Source organism: Asparagus officinalis, chromosome 7 (genome assembly GCF_001876935.1).
Source record: "Asparagus officinalis chromosome 7, Aspof.V1, whole genome shotgun sequence".
In the NCBI taxonomy this organism is placed as follows: Eukaryota; Viridiplantae; Streptophyta; class Magnoliopsida; order Asparagales; family Asparagaceae; genus Asparagus; species Asparagus officinalis.
The window spans coordinates 141,719,507-141,747,147 of NC_033800.1; the positions used below are offsets into that span (position 1 = coordinate 141,719,507).

At 36.2% G+C, this 27,641-nt stretch overlaps 1 protein-coding gene across 1 annotated transcript; it reads left to right on the forward strand.

Moving 5' to 3' along the window:
* Positions 1-26,018, forward strand: LOC109848988 (putative DNA helicase INO80). The gene is made up of 7 exons (XM_020418748.1): positions 1-163; positions 7,263-7,516; positions 7,676-7,732; positions 21,028-21,272; positions 21,737-21,865; positions 24,426-24,488; positions 25,154-26,018. The coding sequence occupies exons 2-7, from the start codon at positions 7,303-7,305 to the stop codon at positions 25,238-25,240; spliced, it is 795 nt and encodes a 264-aa protein (XP_020274337.1). The 5' UTR covers positions 1-163; positions 7,263-7,302; the 3' UTR covers positions 25,241-26,018.

Sequence of the window (27,641 nt, forward strand, 5' to 3'; positions counted from 1 at the left end):
AACCCGACCCACAATCCCAAACCCAAAACTAAACCCTCTCTCTCGTTTATTTCCCTAAACCCTAACCCTAAGCGCGACTCCTCCACCAAGCGCCTCTGGCGAGCGGCGAAGCACGGGATCTCCCTCTCCGGCAACCACAGCCATTTCTCCGTCCATCTCCGAGGTTATTTTTTATTTTTTCACTGTTGTAGGTAATTTTTAGTAATCTGTTTAGTATATTTAGTTCAATTTGATCAACTTTCGTTTAATTTGTTGCTTCATTCAATGCTAGCTTGTTAATCACTTTGTTTTAGTTCAAATGTTAAGCTATTTTTTTACTCTTTAGTCTATTTATGTGTGGTTGATTATGGATCTATAATTGCTATTTTTAAAAATCCATTTTCTATGAATTTAGTTCATTTTTTTTGTCTATTATTGGAATTAAAAAAATTAAAAAGGTAATTTAATTCATTTTTTTCTGTGTTGTAATTAACCATGAGAGTGGAAGAAAAAAGATGGAGAGGGTTAGGGACTACACTCTCATGCAAGCTTTTTGTTAGAGGAATAAATAATGGAGAAGAAGGGGAGATGCGAATCAGGGCATTGGGTTTTAACGTTTGCAGGTACAAATTGGCTTTTAAGGTAAGAACATAATTGCAAAAACTTGGGTAATAAAGAATAAATTAGTCATTATAATTTTTTTACCACCTCCAACATAAATATATGGAATATTCCTTGGATATATCATAACAGAATTAATGAAAGGTAGTTTTACCCAAAATTGATGATTTGGAGGGTATTTTTAGAAATAACAAGATTTGAGGGGCAATTAAGAACATGATAGATTTGGGGGTGAATATAGAGAAATCATTGTCATTAAATTATATATATAGAGGGCAGGGCCCAATGAACCCCACTCATTCTCTCTCTTCTTCACCGACCTCTTTCTATCTCTCTCCTAATTAACGAGTGCCATAGCTATGTCAATAGTACTAAATGATTAAATATTCGAATAATTTGAAAATTAATATTACTAAATATTATAATACTATTAAACTATAATATAATTTAATAATCAAAAGAAACAATTTTTTTCCAAATCAAATCTTGACTTTTCGAGCACTAATGGATAGATAGATTGATAATATCATAATAGCAAGGCTATGCATTAATCTAACCACAATTCCACTTGTTATGAAATAGATCGAAAAATTTTATTCATGAGAAATAGCAGAGTATATAGGCTACAAGAGTGGATACAATTACGGGTTAATTTCCCATTAATTCAATAACTAAACATGATTTAGTAACTATTTAATTTAACAGTCCTCCTCAAGCTGGAGTGTTGATATCAATCATGCCTAGCTTGCTATGCAATATATAAAAACTTTGGATGACGCTGCCTTAGTGAGAATATCCGCCAATTGTTCAGAAGAAGGTGTAAAGGGAATACAAATCACATTTTCCATCATTGCATCTTTTTTAATAAAATGACAGTCAATCTTGACGTGCTTCATCTTCTCATGAAAACATGATTCTTGGCAATGTATATAGCAAACTGTTTACCACAACGCATGGGCATGAGCTCAGGGTGTACAAAGCTACGTTCTAGCATTATATTTCTCAACCACATTATCTCACATGCAGTATGCGCCATTGCCGTATAGTCGGCCTCCGCACTAGACCGAGATACTACATTTTGTTTTCTGCTTCTCCAAGTCACTAGGTTTCCTCTAATAAAGAAACAATATCTGGTAATATACTTCATGTCTCCCTTATCTCTTGCATAGCTTGAGTCCGAATAAGCTGAGATATGTACATTTCTATTCTTCTTAACAATAACCCCTTTCTAGGAGAGCTTTTTACATAAACAAAGATCCTTAAAGCTGCTCTCCAGTGAACCTCTCTAGGTTTGTGCATGCAACGACTCGGATCTCTAATAGCATAAGATATATCAGGCCTAGTACTATAAGATATATTAGCTTGCGAATCAATTTCCTATATTGTTTAGTTTCTTCAAAGAGTTTGATTTCTTCAAACCAAAAATCCTCCTCTGTTTCTATTAGGATTCTTGCAGGCTTGCACTATATAGGACCAGTCTCTTCCAAAAGATTCAAGGCATACTTTCTTTGAGAAAGAAGTAGCCCATGTTTTTTGTGAGATACGTCACCCAAGAAAGTATATCAGCTTGACCATATCCTTAGTCACAAAGTGGTTCCTCTACTCTTTGGTTTCTGCTAGGCCAACTGTGTCACTTCCAGTTAGTAAGATGTCATCGACATATAATACAACTAAGACTACTAATTTAGAAGTAGTATGATGAATGAACACAGAGTGACTTGAGCTGCATCTCTGAAAACCAGCACCAGAAATTACCTTACTGAACTTGTCGAACCATGTCATTGGATTTTGTTTGAGCCCATAAATTATCTTTTTCAGCCTACATACAATATCCTCTCCCTGAGCAACATATCCTGAAAGTTGCTCTATATAATTCACCTCCTAAAGGTCACTATCTAGAAAGGCATTCTTGACATCCAGTTGGAACATGAGTCATTCCATACTAATAGCAATGGAGAATATGATACAAATGCTGCCGAACAGGTGAGAAGGTCTCAAAGTATTATAATCCACACGTTTGTGTATAGCTTTAGCAACCAGTCTGGCTTTATATCTATCCACAAAACTACCCGGTTGATACTTTAAAGTATAAACCCAACAACAACCAACTACATCAGCCCTCTCAGGAGCAGGCACCAAGTCTCAAGTCCCCTGAGAAACAAGTGCATCCATCACATCCATAGGTTGCTTCCAAGTAGGAACTAACATTGCCTCCTCATAAGATCTAGGTATAGATATAGTAGATAAGGACAAAGCAAAACGACAAAGGGATGTGGTAAGACGATCATAAAAAATAAAATGAGAGATCGAATGAGTAGTACTAGATTGTTTACCTTTTTTGAGGGCAATGGGTGGGGAGATCAAGGTCAGAAGGAGCAGAGAATTGCTGAGGGGTAGGATTTGGTAATGTAGATATGAGTTCGACTGAGGGTGAGGAGGAAGCAGGAACTTTCGGTCTTCGGGCATACACCAGTAGAGGTTTTGTTGCAAGTTTAGCTTCAACTACAGAACTCGGCACTGGCTGAGAAAGGGGATTAGATGCTTGTGGAGGCCTTGTACAAGTTGAAGAGAAATATGGTACAAACTCAAAAAAGGTAACGTCCGCAAATGTAATATACTTCCTAGGTGCTGGATTATAACACATATATCCTTTTTGAGTTCTAGAACACCCAACAAAGACACATTTAATAGACCTAGTAGATAACTTATCGAGACCAGGGCTTAAATCCTAAACAAAACATGTACACCAAACACTTTAGGAACAACAAAAACATGCTCTTAGTAGGATTAATACATTGGAAAGGAATTTTCTCAGTAAAAATAGAAAATTGCATCCTATTAATCAAATGGCAAGCACACAAAATAGCATCAGGCCATAAATATTTTGGAACATGCATGTGTATCCTTAGAGTTCTAGCTACATCTAGAATATGTCTGTGCTTTTGTTCAGTAACACTATTTTGCTGAGAAGTGTGAGTACATGAAGTTTGGTGAATGATGCCATTAGTGGCACAAAATCTAGAAACATCATTTTCCACATATTCTAATGCATCGTCAGTACAAAGCACATGAATGGTAGAGAACACTGGGTCTTTATTTCATTACAAAAAAGTCGCACACGAATGGTAGAGAACACTGGGTCTTTATTCCATTACAAAAAAGTTCTATTATACTACCAACTTTGGACCTTTTTTTAAACAAATACATGTAAATCCTTTAACTAAAGGAACATACCTATCTCTCTATTGTAAAGTGAATAGCTTAAAGTTCATTTACCCTCAACATATTCTTCTCGTTCCCTTGCATCTCCCTGAGGGTATCCCTTAGCAGTTTTCAAGAACATGATGCTGAAACTGACTTTCTCCTCCATGCTGTTGAGAAGCCAGGTCATAACACTGTAGTCTTCAGATCTCCAATCAATATAGCTGGATTTTGTAGAAGCTGGTGGATCTTCTAGTAGGTGCTTCAACTTGTTCTGTGCACCAATAAAAATTTGAAAAGCTTGAGACCACATCTAGTAGTTAGATATATTTAGCTTCATAGTTGTTCCCAACAAAGTCTTGGGAGCCACAGTCTTTAGAGCAAGAGAAGTAATAGAGGAAATATGCACATTTGAGTTCTCTGAGGAAGTCATCACAATCAATCAAATAGTAAAATAGTAGACAGTCAGAATCAGTAGTCAGATAGCTAGATAAATTCAAATTAGCATGTAGATCTCGTAAGGAGCATCAAATTGACTCCATAAGGCAACTAAAAATTAGAAATTAGAGGTTCGTGTTGACTTCAGATCATCAAAAAATGAAGAGCATCAGTAAACAATAACAGCAGCTTCCTCAAACAGCAGCAGCAGGGTGGAAAACAGCATAAACAGGACATAAAACAGCAGCATTAGCATAGAAAATAGCCAACAGGGCAGAAAACAGCAGCAACAACTTAGATTTGGGCTGATCTTGGCTGAAAAAACAGTAGCAGCGCATATCTAAGCAGAAAACAGCAGCAGTAGCGCAGATCGTGTCCCTTAGGTTGTCGGTGAAGGGCTAATGGCTGGCCACAAGGGCCAGCGATGCCGACAAGGGGGGTTGCTGACAGCAATAACAAGCCCTACTGGTGTTGCTGGACCAGTGAAGTTAGGGTATCTGGAGTAGATTAGGGTTAGGGTTTGTATTGGGCGGTGGATATTAGATTGACTTTTAGATGGAGGGCTGAGATTAAGATCTATGTCATAACCTCCTCTTTCGTACCATGTTATGAAATAGGCTGATTAATTTTATTCATGAGAAAGAATAGAGTATATAGGACACAAGAGTGGATACGGTTACAAGTTAATTACTTGCTAACCCAATAACTAAACATGATTTAATAACTGTCTAATTTAAGACTAGTATGAAGCACGGACACATCAACACGGACACGACACAGACACAGCAAAACCCAAAAAAATAGGACATGACGACACAACTAAATTTTTTTAATATTATTATTATTATATAGATAAATTTATGGGGCTTATAGTGAAACACCCACGGTTTGGGGATCCTGTGCATTAAAACCTAAAGTCGGGTGTGTTTTGTGAAATTAAACATTTTCCTATATTAATTAAAAAAAGGAAAAGAAATCAATAGCCATCAATCCCATGGTATCATCCCCCTGACTCCCTCTTTATTAAAAAACACCCTCCCTTCCATCCCATCATCCATCCTGTCTCCCTCAATCCTATCATCCCCCTGACTCCCTCTCTATTAAAAAACACCCTCCCCTCCCCTCCCCTCCGTCCCATCACCCCTTGGCTCCCTCTCTATAAACCCCTTCCCTTCCCTTCGTCCCATCATCCACCTGGCTCACTCTCTATTAAAAAACCCTCTCCCCTCCCCTCCCTCACATCATCCGCCTGACTCCCTCCTCTATAACCCCCTCCCCTCGCCCTCCCCTCCCTCGCCCTCCGTGATGATGTTAGAGAAAGAGAGAAAATAGATACGAGGATGCAGTAGAGAGAAGAGATATCAGAGAGAGGGAGATCGGAAGAGAGAAGACTGACCTAGGGATTCTGGGTTTGGGTTTTGTCGGTTGGCGGTGGGGACGAGGAAGAGCCGATTCAAGCTCGAGAGAGACAGAGGACGATGGAAGATCGCGATCTTGAGGGAGAGGCATAGGACGAGAAGAGCGATCGTCGGAGAGACTGGGTGAGGTCGGGGACGGGTAGTAATGAAATTAGGGTTTGGGTTTGGGTTTCGGGTATTCTTTTTTGGTTTCGCGAACGAGCTCGGCGAACGAGTCGGGAATGAAATCAAGGACCGTGTGCGGGGCATTAACCGCATCGTGATAGAGTTGACCGCGTGTTCGACGCGTGTCGAACGCGTGTCCGCATCCGACACGCGTCGGACACGGACTCGGGGCCATGTTTGGCGTGTCTGTGCTTCATAGACTACCCATCCTTGCCTTAAAAGTCAACAATGAATAATCACCTGATATCCATCATGATTCATCACACTGTTCCTACCGATTTGACTTTTGATTTACATACTAGCTAATTATATGTAAACTTTCAAAATTTCTTTTAATGCTACTTTAAATATTTGTAATTTCCTTTGAGTCAACTCCTTATTTTCCAGTCCTAGAAATAAATTCACTCCATAAAACAAGTATGTTTTTGTGCAGCGCGTGCGCACTATACTAGTGCTATAAGAAACGTAGAGGATTATACCAATAACCCCCAAAAAATATAAAAATACGTAATACTTCCATTGCCATAAAAAATGAAGCCCTAGGATTTTCTGGTATCTCTTCTTAGCTCCTGATCCGACATCAATACAATCGTCCCATCTAAAACAAAAACCTAACTCCATTTGGAGGTGCATAACGGGAGGGAGGAGAGTGGGAAGTTAACAATTTACTTTTTCTGGGAGTTCTTTTGAATGAGTACTAGAGATGAGGGGAAAGTAATAGAGGTGGAAATTTTACCATTAAAATCGGGCTGCAATGAAGGGGAGAGGAATTAGCACAAAAAAGATTTTTACATAGCGACCATTTTACCCTCTATCAAGATTATTTGGATGACTAAGATTTTATATTAAGAAACCTTACGGAACAGAAAAAAGAAAGAAGGGGAAGCTCTTTTTCTCTTTCTTGCCTCTCTCTTCTCCTAGATAACTTTTGTGCGCTGCGAGCTCGTTTGTCGTGTCGTATTGTTTGACGTCTCAGATATTGTTTTTTCCCCTCAAATCATTCTTTTTTAGGTGTTTATTTCCACTTGTTTTTGATATTTTGAGTAATATTATTACTCTCGTTTTGTTCAAGATAAATTTGTTCTTAATGTAACCTAAAATCACCCAGGATCTTATGACACTAAACATGATAGTGGAGTATTTGATGATATTTGTAAAGCTCTATTTATTATTACTTAGCTACTATGTCACATTTTGGCTGTTGGTTATGTAAAAGCATCCGGTTATTTGTGTTTGCTAGGTTAATTCACCACACAGGTTCTATGTTTCTAATCTAATAACGATAACAACAGTATTTGGTTCTATCAATGCTATAAGAAATATTTTCATGAATCTTCGATTTCCTCATCGAATTAGAAATTCATGGATCAATTCAATTCAGTTAAGAATCAGTAGAACCTATTTAAATATTCATATCCAATTTATTTTAAATAATTATAGGATAAAAGTCTAGAAAGAGCAGCTCTCTCATTCTCTCAAAATGATAAAGCGGCGGTTTTACAAGCGAGGAACCCACGGCGATGACAGCTCTGATTCCTCTGACTCCGACTCTGATTCCGATTCCATTCCTCAAGTTGAAGAAGAAGAGGAAGAAGAAGAATTAGAAGAAGCAGAAGAAGATGTAACAGTTGAAAGGGAGAGACCAGAGACTAAGAGAAAAAGGAATCGAAGAAAGAATCATTCTCCATCTCCTGGTTCGGTTTCTCACTAAATATGAACCTCCTTTGATTCTATTAGGATTACTACATATTATCTTGCATCTTTTATTCTAATTGCATTTCATATATGTCCAACATTTACTTGTAATTCAAAATGTTCTTTAGTTGTCATGACCTCATCTTTCATTTTTTCAGGTTCAGGATATGAGAGTGAAAACAGCTCTGGGGATGAGGTTAAGGTGGATTCTTCAGGTATTGCGTACATTTTTATTTAGTTCCAGGATTATGCTTAGTTAATACTGGTAGGATAATCATTTAAGATCTTTTGCCCTCAAAATGGAATTGTTTGGAAAATAAGATGCACTAGTATATCAGACCATGATTTTACAAGGTGGCTTCGAACAAGGAGTTAGATGGATCATAGAGTTACCTGTCTTGGTCATGTAGATTGAACTTATACAGTTGAAGAGAAAACCACCAAATATATAAAAAGCCAGCGACTTGACAAAAAGATTACATCGTAAAAGATCTTCTGCAGGAACCCACATTCTATTTGAGGTATAACATAAGCAAATCCTAATAGTAAGGGTGCAAACAGATCGGACACGGTTTGGATAATGTCACTAAGTCACTTACCATATCCGTGTCCGCTTTCTGAAAATGAATATGGATATGGTTACGGTTTTCCTTCAATGAGGAAAGGCATTATCATATTAGCAAAAATGGAGACAGATACGGTATGAATGTTAGAAAGATGGATACAGATTTGATTGCAAATATGAATCAGAAACTTGGCTAATGAATATGCATTAGATATAAGAGAGATCCGTATGTTAATTGCTTTATTTTGCTCCAAAAAGATAAACACGACTCAAAAATTACAATATATTTTCCTACTATCAAATTTTAAAAGTAATTTACAATAGCCAATACAACCAAGACAATTGAATTCTCAAATGGCCATAATCCAAGTGCATGACTCGAAGGGCAAAGTTTTTTTAATCACCATTTATCAAATAATCAAATTATTGTAGAACATAAATTTGACCATCAACAAGTCCATAATGCACAATTGATTATCTTAGTAAAATCGCAATCCACGTTTCCCAAAAGAAATGACCATATTTGAGGTTATTAAGAAAACAAAAAGTTGGCAATATCCATATCCGAATTCATATTTGAATCCATACCCAAAGCTGAATACATATATGTATCCATATTCGGATCTATATCCATCTTCATACTGTATCCATAAACAAATCCGAATATCCATATCCGTGTTCGAAATTCAAAGTAATATCTGTATTGTATCCATGTCCGACTAAAAATCATAAACCATATTTGTTTGTCAAGGTTTTAAATATCGGTTATCGGGGATTTATCGAACGGTAAAAATCAATATCAGATAGCGGATATTGGGGATATATCGAGGATAAGTAGAATTTATCGGAGTGATATTACCGGCTAGTGTATATACATATTATAATATGCTAAAATGTAATCTAACCATATTTAATGAAATATAAACATATCAAAATATAAATAGTTATGTTTAGGATTACTAACTAATAGTAGAAACTTGCTTCTTGATCGCACGATGAAACCATTCGAGTGCATAGTTTGTAAAAATTGAATAACATACAAGCAAATAATAAGATAACATAAAGAATGAAGAATCATTAATATAATTATTGTGTATTCACGAGATTAAAGCTAACTTACTAAGATGAGATTTAATAGTTGAGTCATGTCAATAGTCATAAACAAGCATAAGCTAATCACCAAACAACCAAGTTCCAAAAGCCGCAAATAGTTTATAATTCTTAGACATCCAAAGAGCAAACCCAAACCAAATGCCAATAATTCTGATATTTTGAGTCGACAATATCGGCCAATAACTCACTTTATCGCTGCATTATCGCCGATAAACATCCAAAAACGATAACCGATTTAAAATCAAACTTATCATAGTGGAAGGCCTCCAAAACCGAGAAATCGCTGATAATAACGGTTTATCGGTCGATATTTAAAACACTAGGTTTTGGCTTCATATACGACCTATGTTAAACATTAATACCATATCTGCATCCGTTTATATATGGTTGTGGATTTGATATATCTGAACTATTTTTTTACCCCTAACCAACATGATCTCGTTGTACCTATTTACCTAATGCACATTGCATTCCTAATCGATACATATGTATGCGATTTTACTAAATGTGAAAAAATGGTGATTTATAGTGATACTTTGACTTTGAGCCACTAGTCCCTACTCTTTGCATTGACAAGTACACTACTTAAGCTGGCAATTTTTCTTTGCTATCAAAAGACATTTCTTTTTTTTGAAGAGATTAGAGTGTTGTATGCATGCATCTTTGCTAGATGCAAAGCAATTTGATTGTTAAACTTCGTGGTTTCTGGTTCTTATTGTGAGAGGTTTGTGTCTCCTGGTGATCCAGTAGAAAATGTTATTTCTTCCTCTATAATGTATTCTTATGTCTCCTTTAAACAATGTGCAAAATCATGGACAAGAACATGTGTAATACTCTACTTATTTGGAATCAAGGATGAAGGGTAGGCTTATACAGTACACTAGAAAACGTGGTACACTTTAGATTTAGTTTTGAAGTATAGAAATATAAGATTATGCAAGATTCAAATTCAAGAAATTAGACTTGGTCATGGGTTGGGCTTGGGCTAGCTCTAACCTGAGCCTACTGGGCTTGGGGTTTTGGGGTCAGGTTTGGCTCTTTAGTTTCAGGCTTGAGGCCCACCCGAACCCTCCCCACCAGCCTAACCCGATAGGCTTCGGGTGGAGCCAAGCCCAAGCTTACCCAAAATCATCTTAAATGTTTTTTGAAATATATTTTTTAAAGTAGAGAATCCTTATAGTGAAGCCCAAGCCTACCCAACTTAAATTATCTTTTTTAAAATTAGTGAAGCCCGACTTTGATCTACCTAGCCCGCCCGACAAATAATCTGGGCGGGGCAGGCTTTTGGGCCGGGCGGGGCAGGCTTTTAGGCCGGGCCTGGCAAGCTTTTGGGCCAGCCTAACCCTGTGACCACTTCTATAAAGAATATGTTAGTTGATATTAATAATGGAAAAAATGAGAATCATGTTGCAATTATGGCATACATACTTATTTGCTTAAGTTCTCGCGCTTTGTGTTTAATTTTTGGAAAGTGCTTATTTTTAAAAAAAATTTAATTGGTTTGAATTTGAAATCAAGTTGTTGGAGTTGGTGATCTGGGTTGTGTTCCATAAATGAGATCGTTAATGTTCCTCGTTTCGAGACGTTTGAACCCCACTTATGGTTCCCTAACGGGGAACGGATTTTGATTGAACTTAAATAAAAAAATGTCATCGAAAAATGGATTGATGAACATTATCATATAAGCAGTACCTAGGAATAGTATCAGGTGAATAGTACTTTTTTTTAATAAACAGAATTCTAAGTTGAAAAATAGATAAATTAGAAAGACCAAGTTCACTCAGCTTCTGTTCTGTAAAACAATGAATTCAAGCCTAGCAACTTATGCTTCAAAGAGATTTCTCAAACTCACATATTTTCATTAATCAATGTCTTTTCCTCATAGAGGATACACTTATTTATTGTGACACCCCTGGTTTCACACAAGGCTACAGTCCAAAATAAACCCAAGAATGTCAAACATGTACCAATACTGTGCAACAACACGTTTCACCATCACAGTAATGTCTCTATATTGGAATCAATAATAAATAAGTGTAGGTACAAAGCAGATAAAATAATGTAATACTGCAATGAATATGATAAAGGAAAAAGATATCTAGATACTCACAATCATGTTCCAACTGAATTAAAATGAAGTACGACTGACAAACTGAATCAAATGCAAAATATCTCGATACATAGAGTCAACTGAATAGAGTAATAAACACTATTATAAATAGCGGTAAATAGCCCCGTAATAGCGACGCTAATAGCGTTAGTGGTCCCTTCCTGCGACGTTATCGCCCGCTACGCTATCGCGCAATAGCGGTGACATATTACGGAATATGTCTGTTCGCAAAAGCGGTCAATAGTGTGTCATAACGGTAAATAGTGAGCGATTGCATTTGAAATTTGCTTTTTGACTACTATTTAAAAGCGGTTTGAGGCTTATTTTTTTAAAATTAAACTCAACATTTGACCATTGCATTCCACCATTTTTTGTGATTTTCAACATACTCTCGTCACCTCTCATAGCCTCTGGCACCTACCTTGATACTTCCTCTCATCTCCTTCACCGTGAGCTCTTAGGACAGTCCTGTCATCGCTAAGTTCTTCTCGAAGATGATAACTTTTTGACTCCTCCAGTCATCTTCGGTATTACGTGATGGTTATATGTCTATTTCATGTTTAGGATCTCTTTAAATCATTCAATATGTACTTTTAGATTTCTTAGATTTTTCTTTAATTTTTTTAGTATTTATACATATCTAAATTAGACCGCTATTTGACTTTGCGTTTTTTACCGCTATTTTTCTATTTCATGTTTAGGATCTCTTTAAATCATTCAATATGTACTTTTAGATTTCTTAGATTTTTCTTTAATTTTTTTAGTATTTATACATATCTAAATTAGATCGCTATTTGACTTTACGTTTTTTACCGTTATTTTACCGTAATAACCCGAAATAGCCTTAGCGATACCTCACCACTACGTGACGCTATCCGCTATCGATAACCTTGGTACTAAGGCACACAACCTTTTCAAAATAAAATATAACTCTAAATATCTGAAAATAAACACTAACTACTTTGGAGCATGAAATAAACTACTAATATAAATAATGATGGACTCTAGGCCGTAACTCCACTAACCTGTGACTCTCCGTGCGCTTGACTCGCTGTCTGAAAAGAGGGAAAACAACGAGTGTCAAAGCGCTAGCGAGATCATCTCCACCGCCTTTAGGGGGAGGGGGTTAGGAGTATATAAGAAAGATACAAGTTAGTACTTATAATATAAATATATAAAACACCTATCCTGGTATCAGAGCAGAGATTGATATTTAGAATTTCACAACACGAGAATGGGTACGTTGAGCGAAATAATCCAAACAAGAAAACCCTTATGTATATACATCGTATCTCAAATTGTGAATTGCTAAATACTAACTCCAAATCCTATGCATGAAACAATAAATAGAAGAAAATATAACTCCAAACCTCAACCAATATAAGTCATGTCAAATCATACTACCCTCGGGTAGGTGGCGCAGTCATATGTACAATAAACATCCGATAAAATCATCTCGCATAAAAATGTCGTGAATGACATCCTCTGAATTTTATCCTACTCTCGGGTAATTAACATGGGAGCATGAATGCAAACTGTATAGTCCTCTAACAGAATCAACGATACTCTTGTAAGGCGCTCACAATGTCCTGGGGTAACAACCATCTTACTCAATCACTCTGCAAAAATAGGTATATCACCCTATTCCGGAAACAATGATGCACAACGAAGTGTAGTCTGCCGCGGTCTGATTGCAACATACTAACTAGTCACACTGAGTATAGTCTACCGCGGTCTCATTGCGATATACCAACTAACCCACTCAAGCATCCACATAGTCATAAATTTCAATATACATGTCACTCTATTATGACAAAACAAGATATATGTTACCTCCAAACGCTCTTGCGTGCTCCAAACAAATACATGTACACTCACATGGTCACGTACATGGATCTACGCGCATCTCGTATTTCGTAGTTGCGATCAAACAAACGTGGTAAACACAAATACCCAAAATAGCAACTCATCGGTCGATCGAAGTAGGCCGTCGGTCGACCGATCGACGTCATGCACAACATGCACATGCAACACAACAAGGATCGGTCGACCGACTCCTTTGTTTCGGTCGACCGACCCGAACAGACTTAACGTGAGTCTCAGTTTCAGGTTTTGATCTTCAATGCTACAAATTAATATTTTTACATGAGAAAACATATAATTAAACTTGTTTAATGTGATTAGGGTTCAATTAACTATATGAAACTCAATTATTATATTTAGGGGAATTTATATAAACCCTAACATGTTCATGTTCGTCAAAACATCATGAAAATTAATAAATATCAGTGTTTTCAATGCGCGAGGCGCAATGCGGGGCGCAAAGTCAGTTTACGCTTGTATGCGTAAGGTGCGTGCCCGAACGAAGCGAGGCGCACTCCAGAGTATGAAGACATCTACACCAAAACAATTATGACTGATGTAATTATGTATTAATAAGAAGCAATCAATTAGTTCGTAAATCTCTCTTTGTAAGTTAGTTAGCATTTCAACACTCATATGCACATTTATGAGTTACTAGAAAGTAGAAATAATTAATTGAAAAAGATTTCACATCGAATACAATTAATTTTTTCACTGTTAAAATAGCCACAGTAAAATAGGTACATTAAATAGAGTAAATAGCTAAAATACAGTTACTTTTTACTTTAGTTCATATATTTACACCAAGTTACAACCTACATAGTACATACAATTAATTTTTTTAACTATTAATATATTATGTTTGCTACAATTGCTTTTTACTGTTAAAAATTAAAATAGCTATAGTAAAAAAGAAAAAGGCCATTCCAACTTGATATACCTACAGGAAACTAAGGCTGGAGGAAAAAAAGAAAAAAAACAAAGAACTACAGTAAAATAACCTTCTCGTTGAGGATTGAGGAGAAATAAAAAGCTGGAAAACGAAAGAAAAAACAAAGAGAAAGGAGAAAAGAACAAATTTGGAAAACAAAATCACTTACCTTGCGCCGTCGATCGCAGTCGCCCGTCGTCTTCGTCACCCGTCGCCCGTCGCCGCCTCCGTGGCTTGCTGCTGCCGAGTGGAGACGAGTTGGAGCGCTATCGGAGGAAAGGTAAGTAGATCGAGAACCCTAGCTTGATTTTGTTTTTCTTTTTCCCTTTTTGATTTCGGTTTTAAGTTTGGAAAGCGGGTTTGTACCCGAACCCTACTGTTTGCGGTCCTGGAAATGGGGCGCTCGCTTTGCGCCTTGCGTCAAGCGGTGCGGAGCGCTCCCCAGGCGCGCGCCCGACGCAAGCGTAGCGCCCCGTACCTGATGCAGAGCGCTGTGCTGCTGCGCCGAAGTGCCTCGCGCCCGAGGTGCACGCCTTTGAGCGCCTTTAAAATCACTGGTAAATCTCGACAAAAACTCATGTTAAACTTTATTTTAGATGTTAAATCCAAATCAGAGAGTTCATTTATAACTTTTTAAAAACAAAAGATCGAATCTTTGTATCATATAATTTAAAAGAGCGATTTTTATACTTAAACTAGGTTTTAAAGTCCGACAAATCCAAGTAAAACTACATAAAAACCAAATAAAATAGGGGATGAGTTTGGAGGAGATGAAACTCACCTCAATACGTGCAGGAATCCCCAAGAATGCAAGAAAACATGTTCTCCCTCGCCAAACGCCAACGATCTCGCCCTCTTCTCGGTATTCGCTTCACAAAGCTCTCAAAATTCGCCAAAAATATGATCTAGGGTTTTGAGGGGAGATGGTGGCTGCTAGGGTTCAGGAAATATGATGAAAAAGAAAAATTTCGGGTGTATATTCTTATATATATATGGGTAAACCCGAAACAAATCAAAAAAATTCGAAACCAAGTCAAACTGGGAAAACTTCGGTCGACTGACCACAATGCATCGGTCGACCGATTCAGTGACATCTTTCGATCGATCAGCTTGGGTCGGACGACCGACCAGAGCACAACCTGAGTTACAGGTTTTGTGCATGTTTGCATGTTTTTTACCCGTTTACTCTCGTATATGTATTCAAACGATCTCAAATCGATTACTACCATACTCATTCATCAATAAATATTATTTATCATAATAAAAACTCATTTATCACTATTTATCATAATATTTTTAAATTTACGGGGTTTTACATTTATAGAATAAACTTAATAAGGATAACATCAAATCATCTAAATCTTATCTAATAAAACTGAAAATATTATCTTAGCAAAATGTCTAATAGAGACATCTAAAAAGATAAACTAAAATATCCTAAATAAAATCCAAGCTAAATTACCAAATAGAATTAACTCAATCTTAACTTGTCATGCATCAAATATCTCCTTGTTAGAGAAAACTAAACCTCGAGTTTTATAAAGGGGGAGTATAAAAATTCCTTCAATTAGTGGGTAGTATTATTGTATGCACTACGAGAACTTTAAAATTATTTGCATAATTCAGTAACATGTATGTAGCAGAGAATTTGGAATGTCAAACTCTATTATCGAATTACTATAAATTGGAAGTATATCGAATTGCACTTCTATTTTAGACTCGGGTTTTGGGTTTGATTCAAGCTCGATCTCTGGGTCAGCCTTGTGCTCAGCCTTTGGTTTAGGCTTGAGTTCAAGTTCGTGCTTTGAATCTATCTTTTGATTTTCTTCTTCTTCTGGATCTTGTTCTGATTCAGGTACTGTATTGGCTTCATGATAATGATTTTGCTTCTAAATCTGGTTTAGGTTCCACTTTCACTTTTGGTGTAGACTCTAATTGACTCTGGATTTGACTTGGGTTCGTATTGTAAACCCACATTTGACTGGGTATGAGACACTTTTGTCTTCGGCTTTGAAGAAAAATAGTAATGTTTTCTAGTTCTAGTTGGATAACTAGAATATCTCCTTTTGGTCAGAAACTTCATCGGTGACCACGAGTGTATATATGACCAGTGTTATCAATGCGCAAGGCGCAATGCAAGGCCTAAAGTCTCTTCACATGTACATGCACAATGCGCAATATGATGCGCGTGCCTGAGTGAAGCAAGGCGCACAATACCACATAATTTTTCAAGATGGTTATCAAACATGAAAAAGCATGTTTTTATATTTTCACATAAAAACATGTCAAGATAAATAGTATCTACTATGAAATCACAAAAAAAGTCTCAATCTCTTATGCTAACACATCCAACATAGAGCGAAGTTCATAAAATCAAAAGTCAAATCAAGACTAAAATTGAGGTGAACTTATGGTCCTCAATTAAGCTACTATAAAGGCCTAACGATTTTATTTTACTTTTTGGGATATGAGTCATCGAGTATAAAAGCCCGATTGAAATGTTAAAGAACAAAACTATATGATGCTATGCCTAGCATGCACCCTACGCGAAGCATAGGTCACTTGTGAGGTACAAAAGGCGCTGTTGTATCAGATGCAGAGCGCTTTACCATCGCTCCGCATCACATGGCATTTAAGGCGCAGTGAGACGCACTCGTTTGAAAACACTGTATATAAAACCATCAATTATGAAACCATCAATCCCAAGCTTCTCCTTTTAACCCACACTTAGTATACTATACATCTCCTAATCTGACAAATCATAAATAATAACTAAATCTTATAAGTCTTGCATCCAAAGCTCACAATAATATCTTTCTTCATATCTATCAAATCCATAAAAATAAGGCATTTGCCGAATTTCAAATGATTAAATTCAAGTTGTGATGAAGTAGATATTTACCCATGATTGTCGTGGACTGCTAAACTTGCTCTGATACCAATTGACGAGGATCAAATTCTGATTGAATTAAAAAAAACACGATTGGAAAATGGACCGGATGAACATCAACCCATGAATAGTAATGGGCCAGCAGTACTTTTTTAAATAAAAAGAAATCTAAGATAAAAAAAGATAAAATGGGGTAGACCAGATTCACACAACTTCTAACCTATAAAACAATGGCTTCACACCTAGCAACTCATGCTTCGAAGAGAGATCTCTAAAACTCACATATTTCCATTAATCATTGTCTTTTCCTCATGGAGGATGCATCTTATTTTATAGAATAAACTTAACATTAAAGATAATATTGAGTCGCCTAAACCTTATCTAATTAAACTGAAAATATTATCCTAACCAAATATCTAACAAAAACATCTAAAATGATAAACTCTCAAGCTGTAAATCCCTATCAACTAAAATTGAATCTCCTAAATAAAATCTAAACTAAGTACCAAATTAAATAATTCAATCCAAATAAAATTTGCTCAATCTTAACTTGACCTGCGTCATTCCGTATACCATCCCATGTTCCATGTAAACTATGAGTATGATGTTTTTGGAATAGTAATAACTATGTTTAACGAAAGGGCTGGACCCAATTTCTTGTAAGGGCCTTCTTTATGCCAAGAAATGTATGCATATCACAACCTTGCTTTGACATATATGATCCATGGCAGAGCTAGAGTAATCTGGAGCATCTTTACGCCAAGAAATGTATGCATAACACAACTTTGCTTTTACATACAGGATCAATGATATATCATATAGCTAGAGTAAGTCCTTAAGATATCATTTCCGGATTGAGCACATGGTAGAAAATATTGGTTGTTTTCAATGCATCAGATGGTTGTCTAAAGCTATAAATGAGGTTGTGTTCTATGTTTGCATGATAGAGACAATGGAACGAGACAAAAGTGGCTACATAACCATCCATCATGTGGAGTGGCTATACATGAGATATATATACTGGGAAGTGACATTATAAGGGGACAACAATGTTATATTAAGTTAGTCTGATGTTTTTTCTCATGTATAGTGATAATTAGATGTGATTTGCCTTTTTTTTGTTATTTTCCTACATGTAAAATCTAGAGTCCAATGATCATAATATGTAAATGGTATGCAACGGAAATGTGTTGTAGCTGCATAATATTTTTGGTTATAGAGGTTTATGTGTATATTTATGCATTGAGATAGACTTGGCTTAAATTCTTCATTCAAATTAAATGATAGGAAAACTTAATTTAAGATTGATGTGACACAGAGTAAAAAAGGATGAGAAGTGATCAACGGAGGGGAACCTCACATATGATAAGCAATCCTAAGAGTCAAATAGGTATTGATAAATCCTAAAGAAACAAACTGTACACTTGCAAATAAAGTTTCTAGAACTTAAAAATATCTGTTAAGTATGAAAATCATTTTTCTTGATCGTCCTCTTAGTACGCTAGATTGTTAATATATGGAGAGAATTTTGAAATAAACCAATTCCGATTTTTTTTAAAATCAAAATCAGCCTATTTTATGTTTAGTTACCAAAATCGACCAATTTTCAGTCATGTCAGAAATGTATGTTGAAAGTTTGTTGTTTTTTAAAAAGATATAGTTTTTAGACTTACTTACAGGATTGTCAATCCCATGTAATTAGCAAATTTCACTTATATACGGGATTAGCAATCCCGTATATTGTACTTACATATTTTGGCAAATAATGCAATAGGTCGAGTGGTCTAAACCTAGGTTTTTAAGCTTCTCTTTGAAAAAGACTGGGTCCAAAACTCACATTTGTCATATATGGATGTGTTTAATTTTTTTCTTTCTTTCCTTTGTATGTTTATAAAATTTTGCTTATCCGAACATACGGGATTGACAATCCCATGTGTGATTTACAATCCCATGTGTGATTTGCATCTTTTATAATTGGTGGAGAATAAGTTTAATTAAAATATAAAAGGAAAACTATTTGATAGACATGGGATTTGAACCTAAACCCGTTTAAAACAAAGCTCAAGTCTAAGAGCGTGTTTGGCAACTTTGGATTATAATCCAATTGGTTTACAATCCATTTGTGCATTATAAGCCAAAATGTTTGGTAGATTTTCTGGATTTTAATCCATTTTTAATAGTAGTGTGTGTGGCAAATGGGTGGCTTATTGTCAAAGTGACCAAGAAACTTATATGGGATTGGACATAGATAAATAGGATTTGGAATTTTAAAATGATGAGGGGTGAACTTTTACTTAGTCAACCCTTGTGGTTTATAAGCCACCAAAAAATAAGCTGCTATTTGCCAAACATGTGAAAGTGACTTATAAGCCACTTTGACCACTTGTCAAATATGTGCTTAACACTATAGACCACTTGACCAAACTATGGGATTTGTAAAAATTTTTAAAGTAAACTATACAGGATTGCCAATCCCATATAACTAGTGAAATTTGCTAATTACACGGGTTGACAATCCTGTAAAGCCTAAGAACTGTACTTTTTTTTAAAAATAACAAACTTTCAGCAGATGAAAATTAGTCGATTTTGGAAATTAAATATAGCTGGGCTGGTTTTGACATAAAAATTGGAATTGGTCATTTTAAAATTTTGTTTTTAATATATTTACAACAGTCTCAATAAAATGAAAGGAAATTGATCGAAGAAATACTTTTATGGTTCTAAGGTCAAATAAATGTCAAGTGTTAGGTTTTTGGAGATGAGACTCTTGAGATTATGTCTGCTAGATTGAGTGGAAAGGGGATTAAAGTAAAGAAGGGATCCATTTATGAGTTTAAAATTTGTGAAGGGTTGGTGCTGTTTTTGTAAGGAGTGGAGAGGATTGAAGTGGAGCTTTGATGCGATGAAAGGAGGTGACAACTAGTGAAGGAATTAGGTTTTGAATAGTGTCCCGTAGTTTGAAAGGAGAAGGATGGTACCCATGCAAAGGGACATCCAGATTAGGGTTAGCATTTGAGATGTATTTGTTTTTAAGGAGAATGAGGCATTGTCATGGAGAAATAGGGATATAGGTTAGAATTTTGTTTTCAAGCCTTAGGAGAACATTCATATGCAAATTCCACTTAAAGCAATCAAATAACTTGAGGATAGATATTTACAGGCACAAAGGATCCAAGTTTACATAAAAATAGATAAGGTTATAACTAAAATTTCTGAAATAAAGTAACTAAATCGTAATCACACTACGGTTTCTTTCTGTAAGATCCTCGAAAGTTATCTTCATGTGATCCCCATCAAAGTCCCACTCCAGTTGAGTTGACCTATACCCTTGGTAGTGTCTACGATTTCTTGCCTGTACAATTAAACTGGGAGAAAATGGATGGCAAGTAGTATGGTTGTTTGAATCTACATTTAAATCCAAAACATTTGGCATGCATGGGTTTTAAACAGTTTACATGATGAATCATGATTAAAGTTCCAGGTTCTCAATCATCCTATGACCTAAACCTTGTCTTGTTTGTACTTTTAGCTCCTAATCCCTCTTGGATGCCTGGAATGGCTTTAGCAAACTTCTAGTGGCTCCATCAAGCGTGCATAGTCTGCATAAAAATAAAAGGTTGGCATTACATGGACATTGCAGAGATTCAATCATGGATAAGTACTAATAAAACCGTTGCCATTGTTGACATACCTTGTAAACTAGTTACACATTTGAAATTTTAGCGCTAAAAGTCACAAGGTTTCCAGATTATATACCTAATGTATTTTGATGGAATATAGTGCTGTATCATGCACAGTGATAGATCAGCTGTTCCACATTTGAAATTTATAAGTAGTTACAATCACAGTGTTATTCTTTTATATGGTATTGAGTTCTAGTAAGCATTGGTAATAAATATCCTGCTGATCAATCTTTAGTGGAGGCTCATAGTTCTTGTTGATAGCCTACCTGAGGAATACCACTTCATTGATACCTAGTTTTCCTTAACTCTTAGTAATATATAAATTTCATGCAATGACAGCCTTAACCCATGCTAGGTTTGCTTACAAGCGATGAAGACCGTATTGAAAGAGGTGGACAAAACATTACGGATGGTCAGCTCATGAAGAAAGCTAATACTAAAGAAACCGATCAAGAAGCTTCAAAAGTGAATTTAAATGATCAAATTCAAACTGACTTTGCTGACTGTATCTTGAAATGCAAATCAGTGTTCAAGTGCAGGCTTTGCCCAAGAATTGTCTGCTTAAGCGAAGACACTGTCAAGGCACACCTTAATTCAAAGGTAGATCATATATCTGTGAATAATGCATGGTTTCTTCGCTTCTAGTTAAATCTTTGGAAGTCTTAATACAAGTTTGCCCCTTGTTTTTGGCCAATGATATCTTTATATTCCAGCGCGTTCCATGCATCAAAACAAAGTTGGAGGAACTCATAAAGGCACCATAATGAAACATGTTGTGCACCAATGATTTAAAATCCATAAATTCCTCTTTGAAAACTTCAAGAGTTTGAGTGAAGTAGTATATGCATGTGCACAAATGAGTATCTATGACCAGTCATGTCTATTTTACTGTTTCAAATGTGTCAGTTTCATTGTTTATTTTGCTTTAGGACGTAGGAGTACTGCAATTACTTGGATGAATACTCATAGAACATGCTTTTGTTCATCGTCTCAAAACTTCAATTCTCATCTGATGGTTATGGTACATGGTGTGTTTTTAGCATTTCATCTTTTTTGGTTTGTAGAGACATGCTCGGTCAAAGAAGCTACTTGACGAGGGGAGGTTAAAGTTGATGCTTAATAGTGATGGTGAGATTGAGGAGGACCAAGAAACTCATGCAGAAAGGCATCTTCGAACTGTTGCTCTAGCTCAGGTACCTAAATTATAACAAATAGATCAATGATACTTCATAAACAACGAAAATATTTATTCCTAAGTATTACTTGATCTTCAATACTTACTCTGAATTGAGGTTGGTCACTGTTTCTTTGTTTTTCCTGAAGCTTGTATACTTAATAATTAATTTCATTTACCCTCTTCTCCATATACCCTTTTCTAGTACAGGATGATTCTAACCCTTATCGCTAAAATTTAAAATTGTAGTAACGCACAAGTTGAGTATTCTTACCTGTCAACTAGTATTTTGGTTTTTATGACAAGTACTTGTCTTGTCAATAACTGCCTCAGGCCCTCAGCTATTCTAAATGACGAATTGATGATCACGTTGTCTGTTGGAGTTGCGGAAGCTTGATGGGTAATTGATTTTAGTTTTAGAGGATTGAGAATAGAGGAAGTAGAATGGAAATGAGAAGTTGGAAGGGAAGAGACTAGCTTGAAGAACTTTGTTTTAATTGCTTCAATTTTTTTTTCACAATGTTTACATCCATTGCTTATTTATAGGAACATATAGAACTATCTAGAGCATAGATATTTTACATGAAACATTCTAGAGTATATTATAATATTCCTATATTCTAGATACATCTTATTTTTGTCATATTTTTTGTCCTAGTTATCTCTAGAAGCTTTCCATATTACAAGGTTATTATGAAGTGTTCTAGAATTACAAATTATTTTCTAACACCCCTCCTTAATTTGTAATTCCTAACTCATTTCTAAATAGTATAAAATTTTTGAAGGGTAATGCTTTTGTGAAGATGTCTGCTAGCTGCTCATTTGTTGAGATGAACTCTAGCTCGATCTCTTTATCTTCAACGAGCTTTCTGATAAAATGATGACGAATTTCAATATGTTTGGTTTTGGCATGGAAGACTGGATTCTTTATCATGGCTATTGTTGACTTGCTGTCACAGTAGAGAGTAGTCGGTGACTCTTAATCTTGTTGTAAATCAGATAAAATCCTTCGAAGCCATACTGCTTCACATGCGGCATTTGTAAGTGAGATATACTCTGCTTCTACAGATAAGAGAGCTATGATATGTTGTTTCTTTGAGGTCCATGATATTATCTTAGATCCCAGAGTGAAGACATATCCTGAAGTGCTTTTGTGATCATCAATACATCCAGGCCAGTTGCTGTCAGTGTAGTCAGATAATGCATTGTCTTCTTCTATTGTATATTTTATTCCCATACTCTTTGTACCTTGAAGATATCGAAGAATCCGCTTCGCTTCTCCATAGTGTAGCTTACTTGGATTGCTCATGTATATGGACACAATGCTTACAACATGCAATATGTCCGGCCTTGTATTTGTGAGGTAGATTAGCGATCCGACTAGGCTTTTGTAACTTGAGGCATTCACCTTTGGCGCTCCATCGTTCATTGATAGTTTTTCATTTAGCAATGTTGGTGTAACTATTAGATTACAATTCTTCATGTTGAACCTCTTCAGCAGATCTTCGCAGTACTTCTCTTGATTGATGAATATTTCTCTTTCAATTTGTTTTACTTGTATTCCCATAAAATAGCTCATCAATTCTAAATCTGTCATCTCAAAATCTTCTTTCATCTTCATGTTGTCAAAGTCTCTCCATAAAGATTGTAGCTTGATAAAGATTACCTTATCGGAGCCCTTGAATTCTTGTTTGAGTATGTCCCATGCATCCTTTGATTTTGATGTGGACATTATGTGGGGAAATATTGCTTTGCTTATCCCTTGTTGGATAAAGAGAAGCGTCTTCGCATCCTTTTTTTTGTTCTTATACTCCTTTTGCTTTGCCGGTGTCGTGATGCTAATATTGCCGAGTTATCTAGACCCTCATAGCCTTCTTCGACAAGCTCCCAAAGTTCTTAAGAAATGAAAAGTGTCTTCATTTGGAGGCTCCAGAAGATATAGTTTTCGCCGTCGAAAATGGGGACTAAGTTTTTAGAGTAGTTGAAAAGAGAAGGGGCAATTGGTGATAAAGCTGCCATTTAGAATGGTAGTGATAGGTTAAAGGCTTTTAAGATTGATTTGAGGTGGAATATGATGACTGATACCAAATTTGTTGGAGTTGCGGAAGCTAGATGAGTAATTGATTTTAGTTTTAGATGATTGAGAATAGAGGAAGTAGAAAGGAAATGAGAAGTTGGAAGAGAAGAGGCTAGCTTGAAGAAACTTTGTTTTAATTGCTTCAAAGTTTTTTTTCACAATGCTTACATCCATTGCCTATTTATAGGCACATATAGAACTATCTAGAGCATAGAAATTTTACATGAAACATTCTAGAGTATATTATAATATTCCTATATTCTAGATATATCTTATTTTTGTCATATTTCTAGTCCTAGTTATCTCTAGAAGCTTTCCATATTACAATGTTATTGTAGAGTGTTCTAGAATTACAAATTGTCTTCTAATATTGTTTGGTACTAAAATTTGTTTCCTCTTCGTTTGGTGCCTTTTTAAAGTTGTTCTCAGCCAACATTTAGAAAATCAATAGAACTGTTAAATTCTCTAGCATTGATGATAATTTTTAATTTTTATTTTTCAGGAACCAGTTGCTCCAGTGAAAAAAGATAAAGGTCGTCAGCGACAAAGCCAGAGGAGGAAGAAGGTAGCTGCACTCCTTAATTGGTTAGCTTCAACTCTTGACTCTTTCGATTCTCGATCTATTCGATGCTTTGACGAATAGCCGAGGTTCTTCCGGCGCTGCGTTTATCGCCAAGACACCCTTAGCCAAGACACCCTTCGGGTGTTTCGTCCTGGCCGGGATGCCCCCCGGGTGTCTCAGTCTGGTCCGAGGCTATTCTAGATATATCTTATTTTTGTCATATTTCTAGTCCTAGTTATCTCTAGAAGCTTTCCATATTACAATGTTATTGTAGAGTGTTCTAGAATTACAAATTGTCTTCTAATATTGTTTGGTACTAAAATTTGTTTCCTCTTCGTTTGGTGCCTTTTTAAAGTTGTTCTCAGCCAACATTTAGAAAATCAATAGAACTGTTAAATTCTCTAGCATTGATGATAATTTTTAATTTTTATTTTTCAGGAACCAGTTGCTCCAGTGAAAAAAGATAAAGGTCGTCAGCGACAAAGCCAGAGGAGGAAGAAGGTAGCTGCACTCCTTAATTACCCTTTTAACATGCGTTCTAGTTTAGTCATACAATACAAATCATTTCCCACAAATTATTTATAATATTTTATCATATGGCTCTTCCTTCTACTGTTTTAGGTGATAAAAAGATTGCTGAAAGAGATTTTACTTGTATTTTTTTGCAGAAACAGCTGCATAATAGCTCTAGCAAAGGAAAGTCGGGTGAATTGACAAAAAAACCCAAGAAAAAGCATCGCAAGAACGAGGTCTGAAGAATTATGGCCGCTTGCTGAAAATTCTACAGTTTGTTTGTTTCTTAGAAAAAAAAGTTTGGGATTCAAAAGCAATAACTTGAGGGTTTACCAAGTTATGCTTCCTTAGTAGCATCTCAAGTTTGAGTTGTTTCTTTTTCTATGTTGCATTTAGCACAAGTTTTTCTCTCAAGCTGAATTTTTTTGGGGGGATTACAGAGTTAATGAATGTTAAAATAAAAAATATTTCGGCTTTGAAAATATTGTATGATCACATGTCATGTTTGGCAATCCCTGAGCCGGGTACTGGGATGCCGTCACGGCCATCAAGAGCCCTGCCACGCAACCGAGGCGGTGACCTTCCCTTAAGCTCACCGATGAATCTGGTCACTGCCCTGACTTCCTTCTTTTTGCTGGTGGAGCTGCGGTGAAGGGAGGGCCCATTTTGGCGCAGTTGAGTTCTTGGCAACTGGAGCTCTGTTGCCACCAAAGAAAGCCACCATTGCTGTCAATATCGTTGCAGCTTTCTTGTCATGAACAAGGCTTTGCTCTGGTAGTTCAGTGGCTGTAGACTTCAGACATTGCGGAGTGCAGACTGAGAAGATGAAGGCTATTGGTGAGGATATTATGTGTTTACGGAGAACTTGGATCTGAGTTCTCTTTTGCCTAAGGGGATGTTTGGTACCTTGTAGCTATAGTTACAATACAAATGTTGCTTGTACGCAATTGAGATGTCGGGACTATTCTTGCGTGCCACTGTAGTTACAATGGTTCAATTTTTGAATTTTTAACTTCCTTATGCAACTTGTCTTTTAGATTTAATAAATTGAAAATACTTCATGTGTACGAACAAAACACATGAAATAAAACTAACATGCTCAAAACAACCTAGACCAGTTGACTGATCATGTGACATCGGTCGACTGATGGCTTGCACAAAGCGTGCACAACAACCCTGATCGATCGACTGGTAGTCTATGATCGGTCGACCGACCCGAGCTAATCAAAACCCCTATTTGTTAACATCGGTCGACTGATCACCAATGATCTTGGTGATCAGTCGACCGATCTGGGCAAAAAAACCAATTTTCGGGGAAAAAGTTGTATGTTTGCTTATATTCATCAAAACTAGAAATTTCTAAATAAAGCCCATCTATAAAAATTAAATCAACATAATTAGGGTTATACCTACTACATGAAAACACACTAAAAGTCTATTTAAGGGGATTTAATAACCCTAGCATGCTTCTAATTGTAAAACCATCAAGAAAACAACTATCTTGAACAAAAACTCATATTATATCACGTTTAACACTTAAATCCAAAACTGAGAATTCATTTTATGTCTTTTAAATCAAAAAGATTAGATCTTTATATCATGCAGTTTAAAAAGAAGTGATCTTTATACATAAACTAGGTTTAGAAATCCAATAAAATCATATAAAAATATTTAAAAATGGGGGATGGGTTTGGAGGAGATGAAACTCGCCTCAAAACGTGTTGAACTCCCCAAATATGCAAGAAACACGGTCATCCTTTGTCGAAAAGCCCATGATCTCTCCCTCCTCTTGATTTTGCTTCTCAAAGTTTGCAAAATTCACCAAAATACGATCTAGGGTTTTGAGGTGAGAGGGTGGCTGTTTATTCATGTGAAAGATGAAGGAAAACATGAGAAATATCGTATATATATACTTATATACACAAACGGGCCGAAACAAAACGAAACTGACCTTAAACCAAATTCCCAGTCGGTGCACCCATTGGTCGACCGATGGCTTGCCATCAATCGACTGATAAGTGCCTATCGGTCGACTGATGGCTTGCCATCGGTTGACTGACCAGAGGTGTACCTCTGCTGACTGATTCCTTGTGTTGTGCATGTTTACACTATCAAACATATGTAAATATGTACTTAATTGATCTCAAATCGACTACAACCATACACATTCATCCCAGAATAGCATCAATCATATTAAAAATCATTTATCACTATTTATCATAATAATTTCAAAATTTTAGGGTTTTGCATGATGCCTCTGCAATAGGCACAGCTGGCACGATTGGTGGTGGAACCACAAGAGGTGGTACTACTGGCGGAACCTGGTTCGTGACTCGCTCCTCGAGCGCTGCCAGTCTAGCTACAATCGGCGCCATGAGATCAATCAAATATTGTGCAGCTTGCTGTAGCTCGGGCTCTGACTCAGCTTGCCCAGCTCCCTGAGTACGGGTTCTATCACGACCACGTCCTCGTCCTGACATCTATAATTTCAGGGGAGAGCTAATTCGACATAGTAAATGAGACCACAAATAAGAATATTATAGCATATAACAATAGGAACATATAAAACATAGTATTCTCGAAAATACTTTATAGTTAAAGTACGTTAAGCATAAAAAAATTCAAAATTTTCAAATCATGCGC

What these genes read in the sequence shown, in the direction of transcription:
- LOC109848988 (XM_020418748.1), top strand. Translation starts at nt 7,303, where the DNA reads ATGATAAAGCGGCGGTTTTACAAGCGAGGAACCCACGGCGATGACAGC. An exon ending in AGGCACACCTTAATTCAAAG is followed by an intron (nt 21,273 to 21,736) that starts GTAGATCATATA and finishes TTTGGTTTGTAG; the next exon opens with AGACATGCTCGGTCAAAGAA. An exon ending in AAAGCCAGAGGAGGAAGAAG is followed by an intron (nt 24,489 to 25,153) that starts GTAGCTGCACTC and finishes ATTTTTTTGCAG; the next exon opens with AAACAGCTGCATAATAGCTC.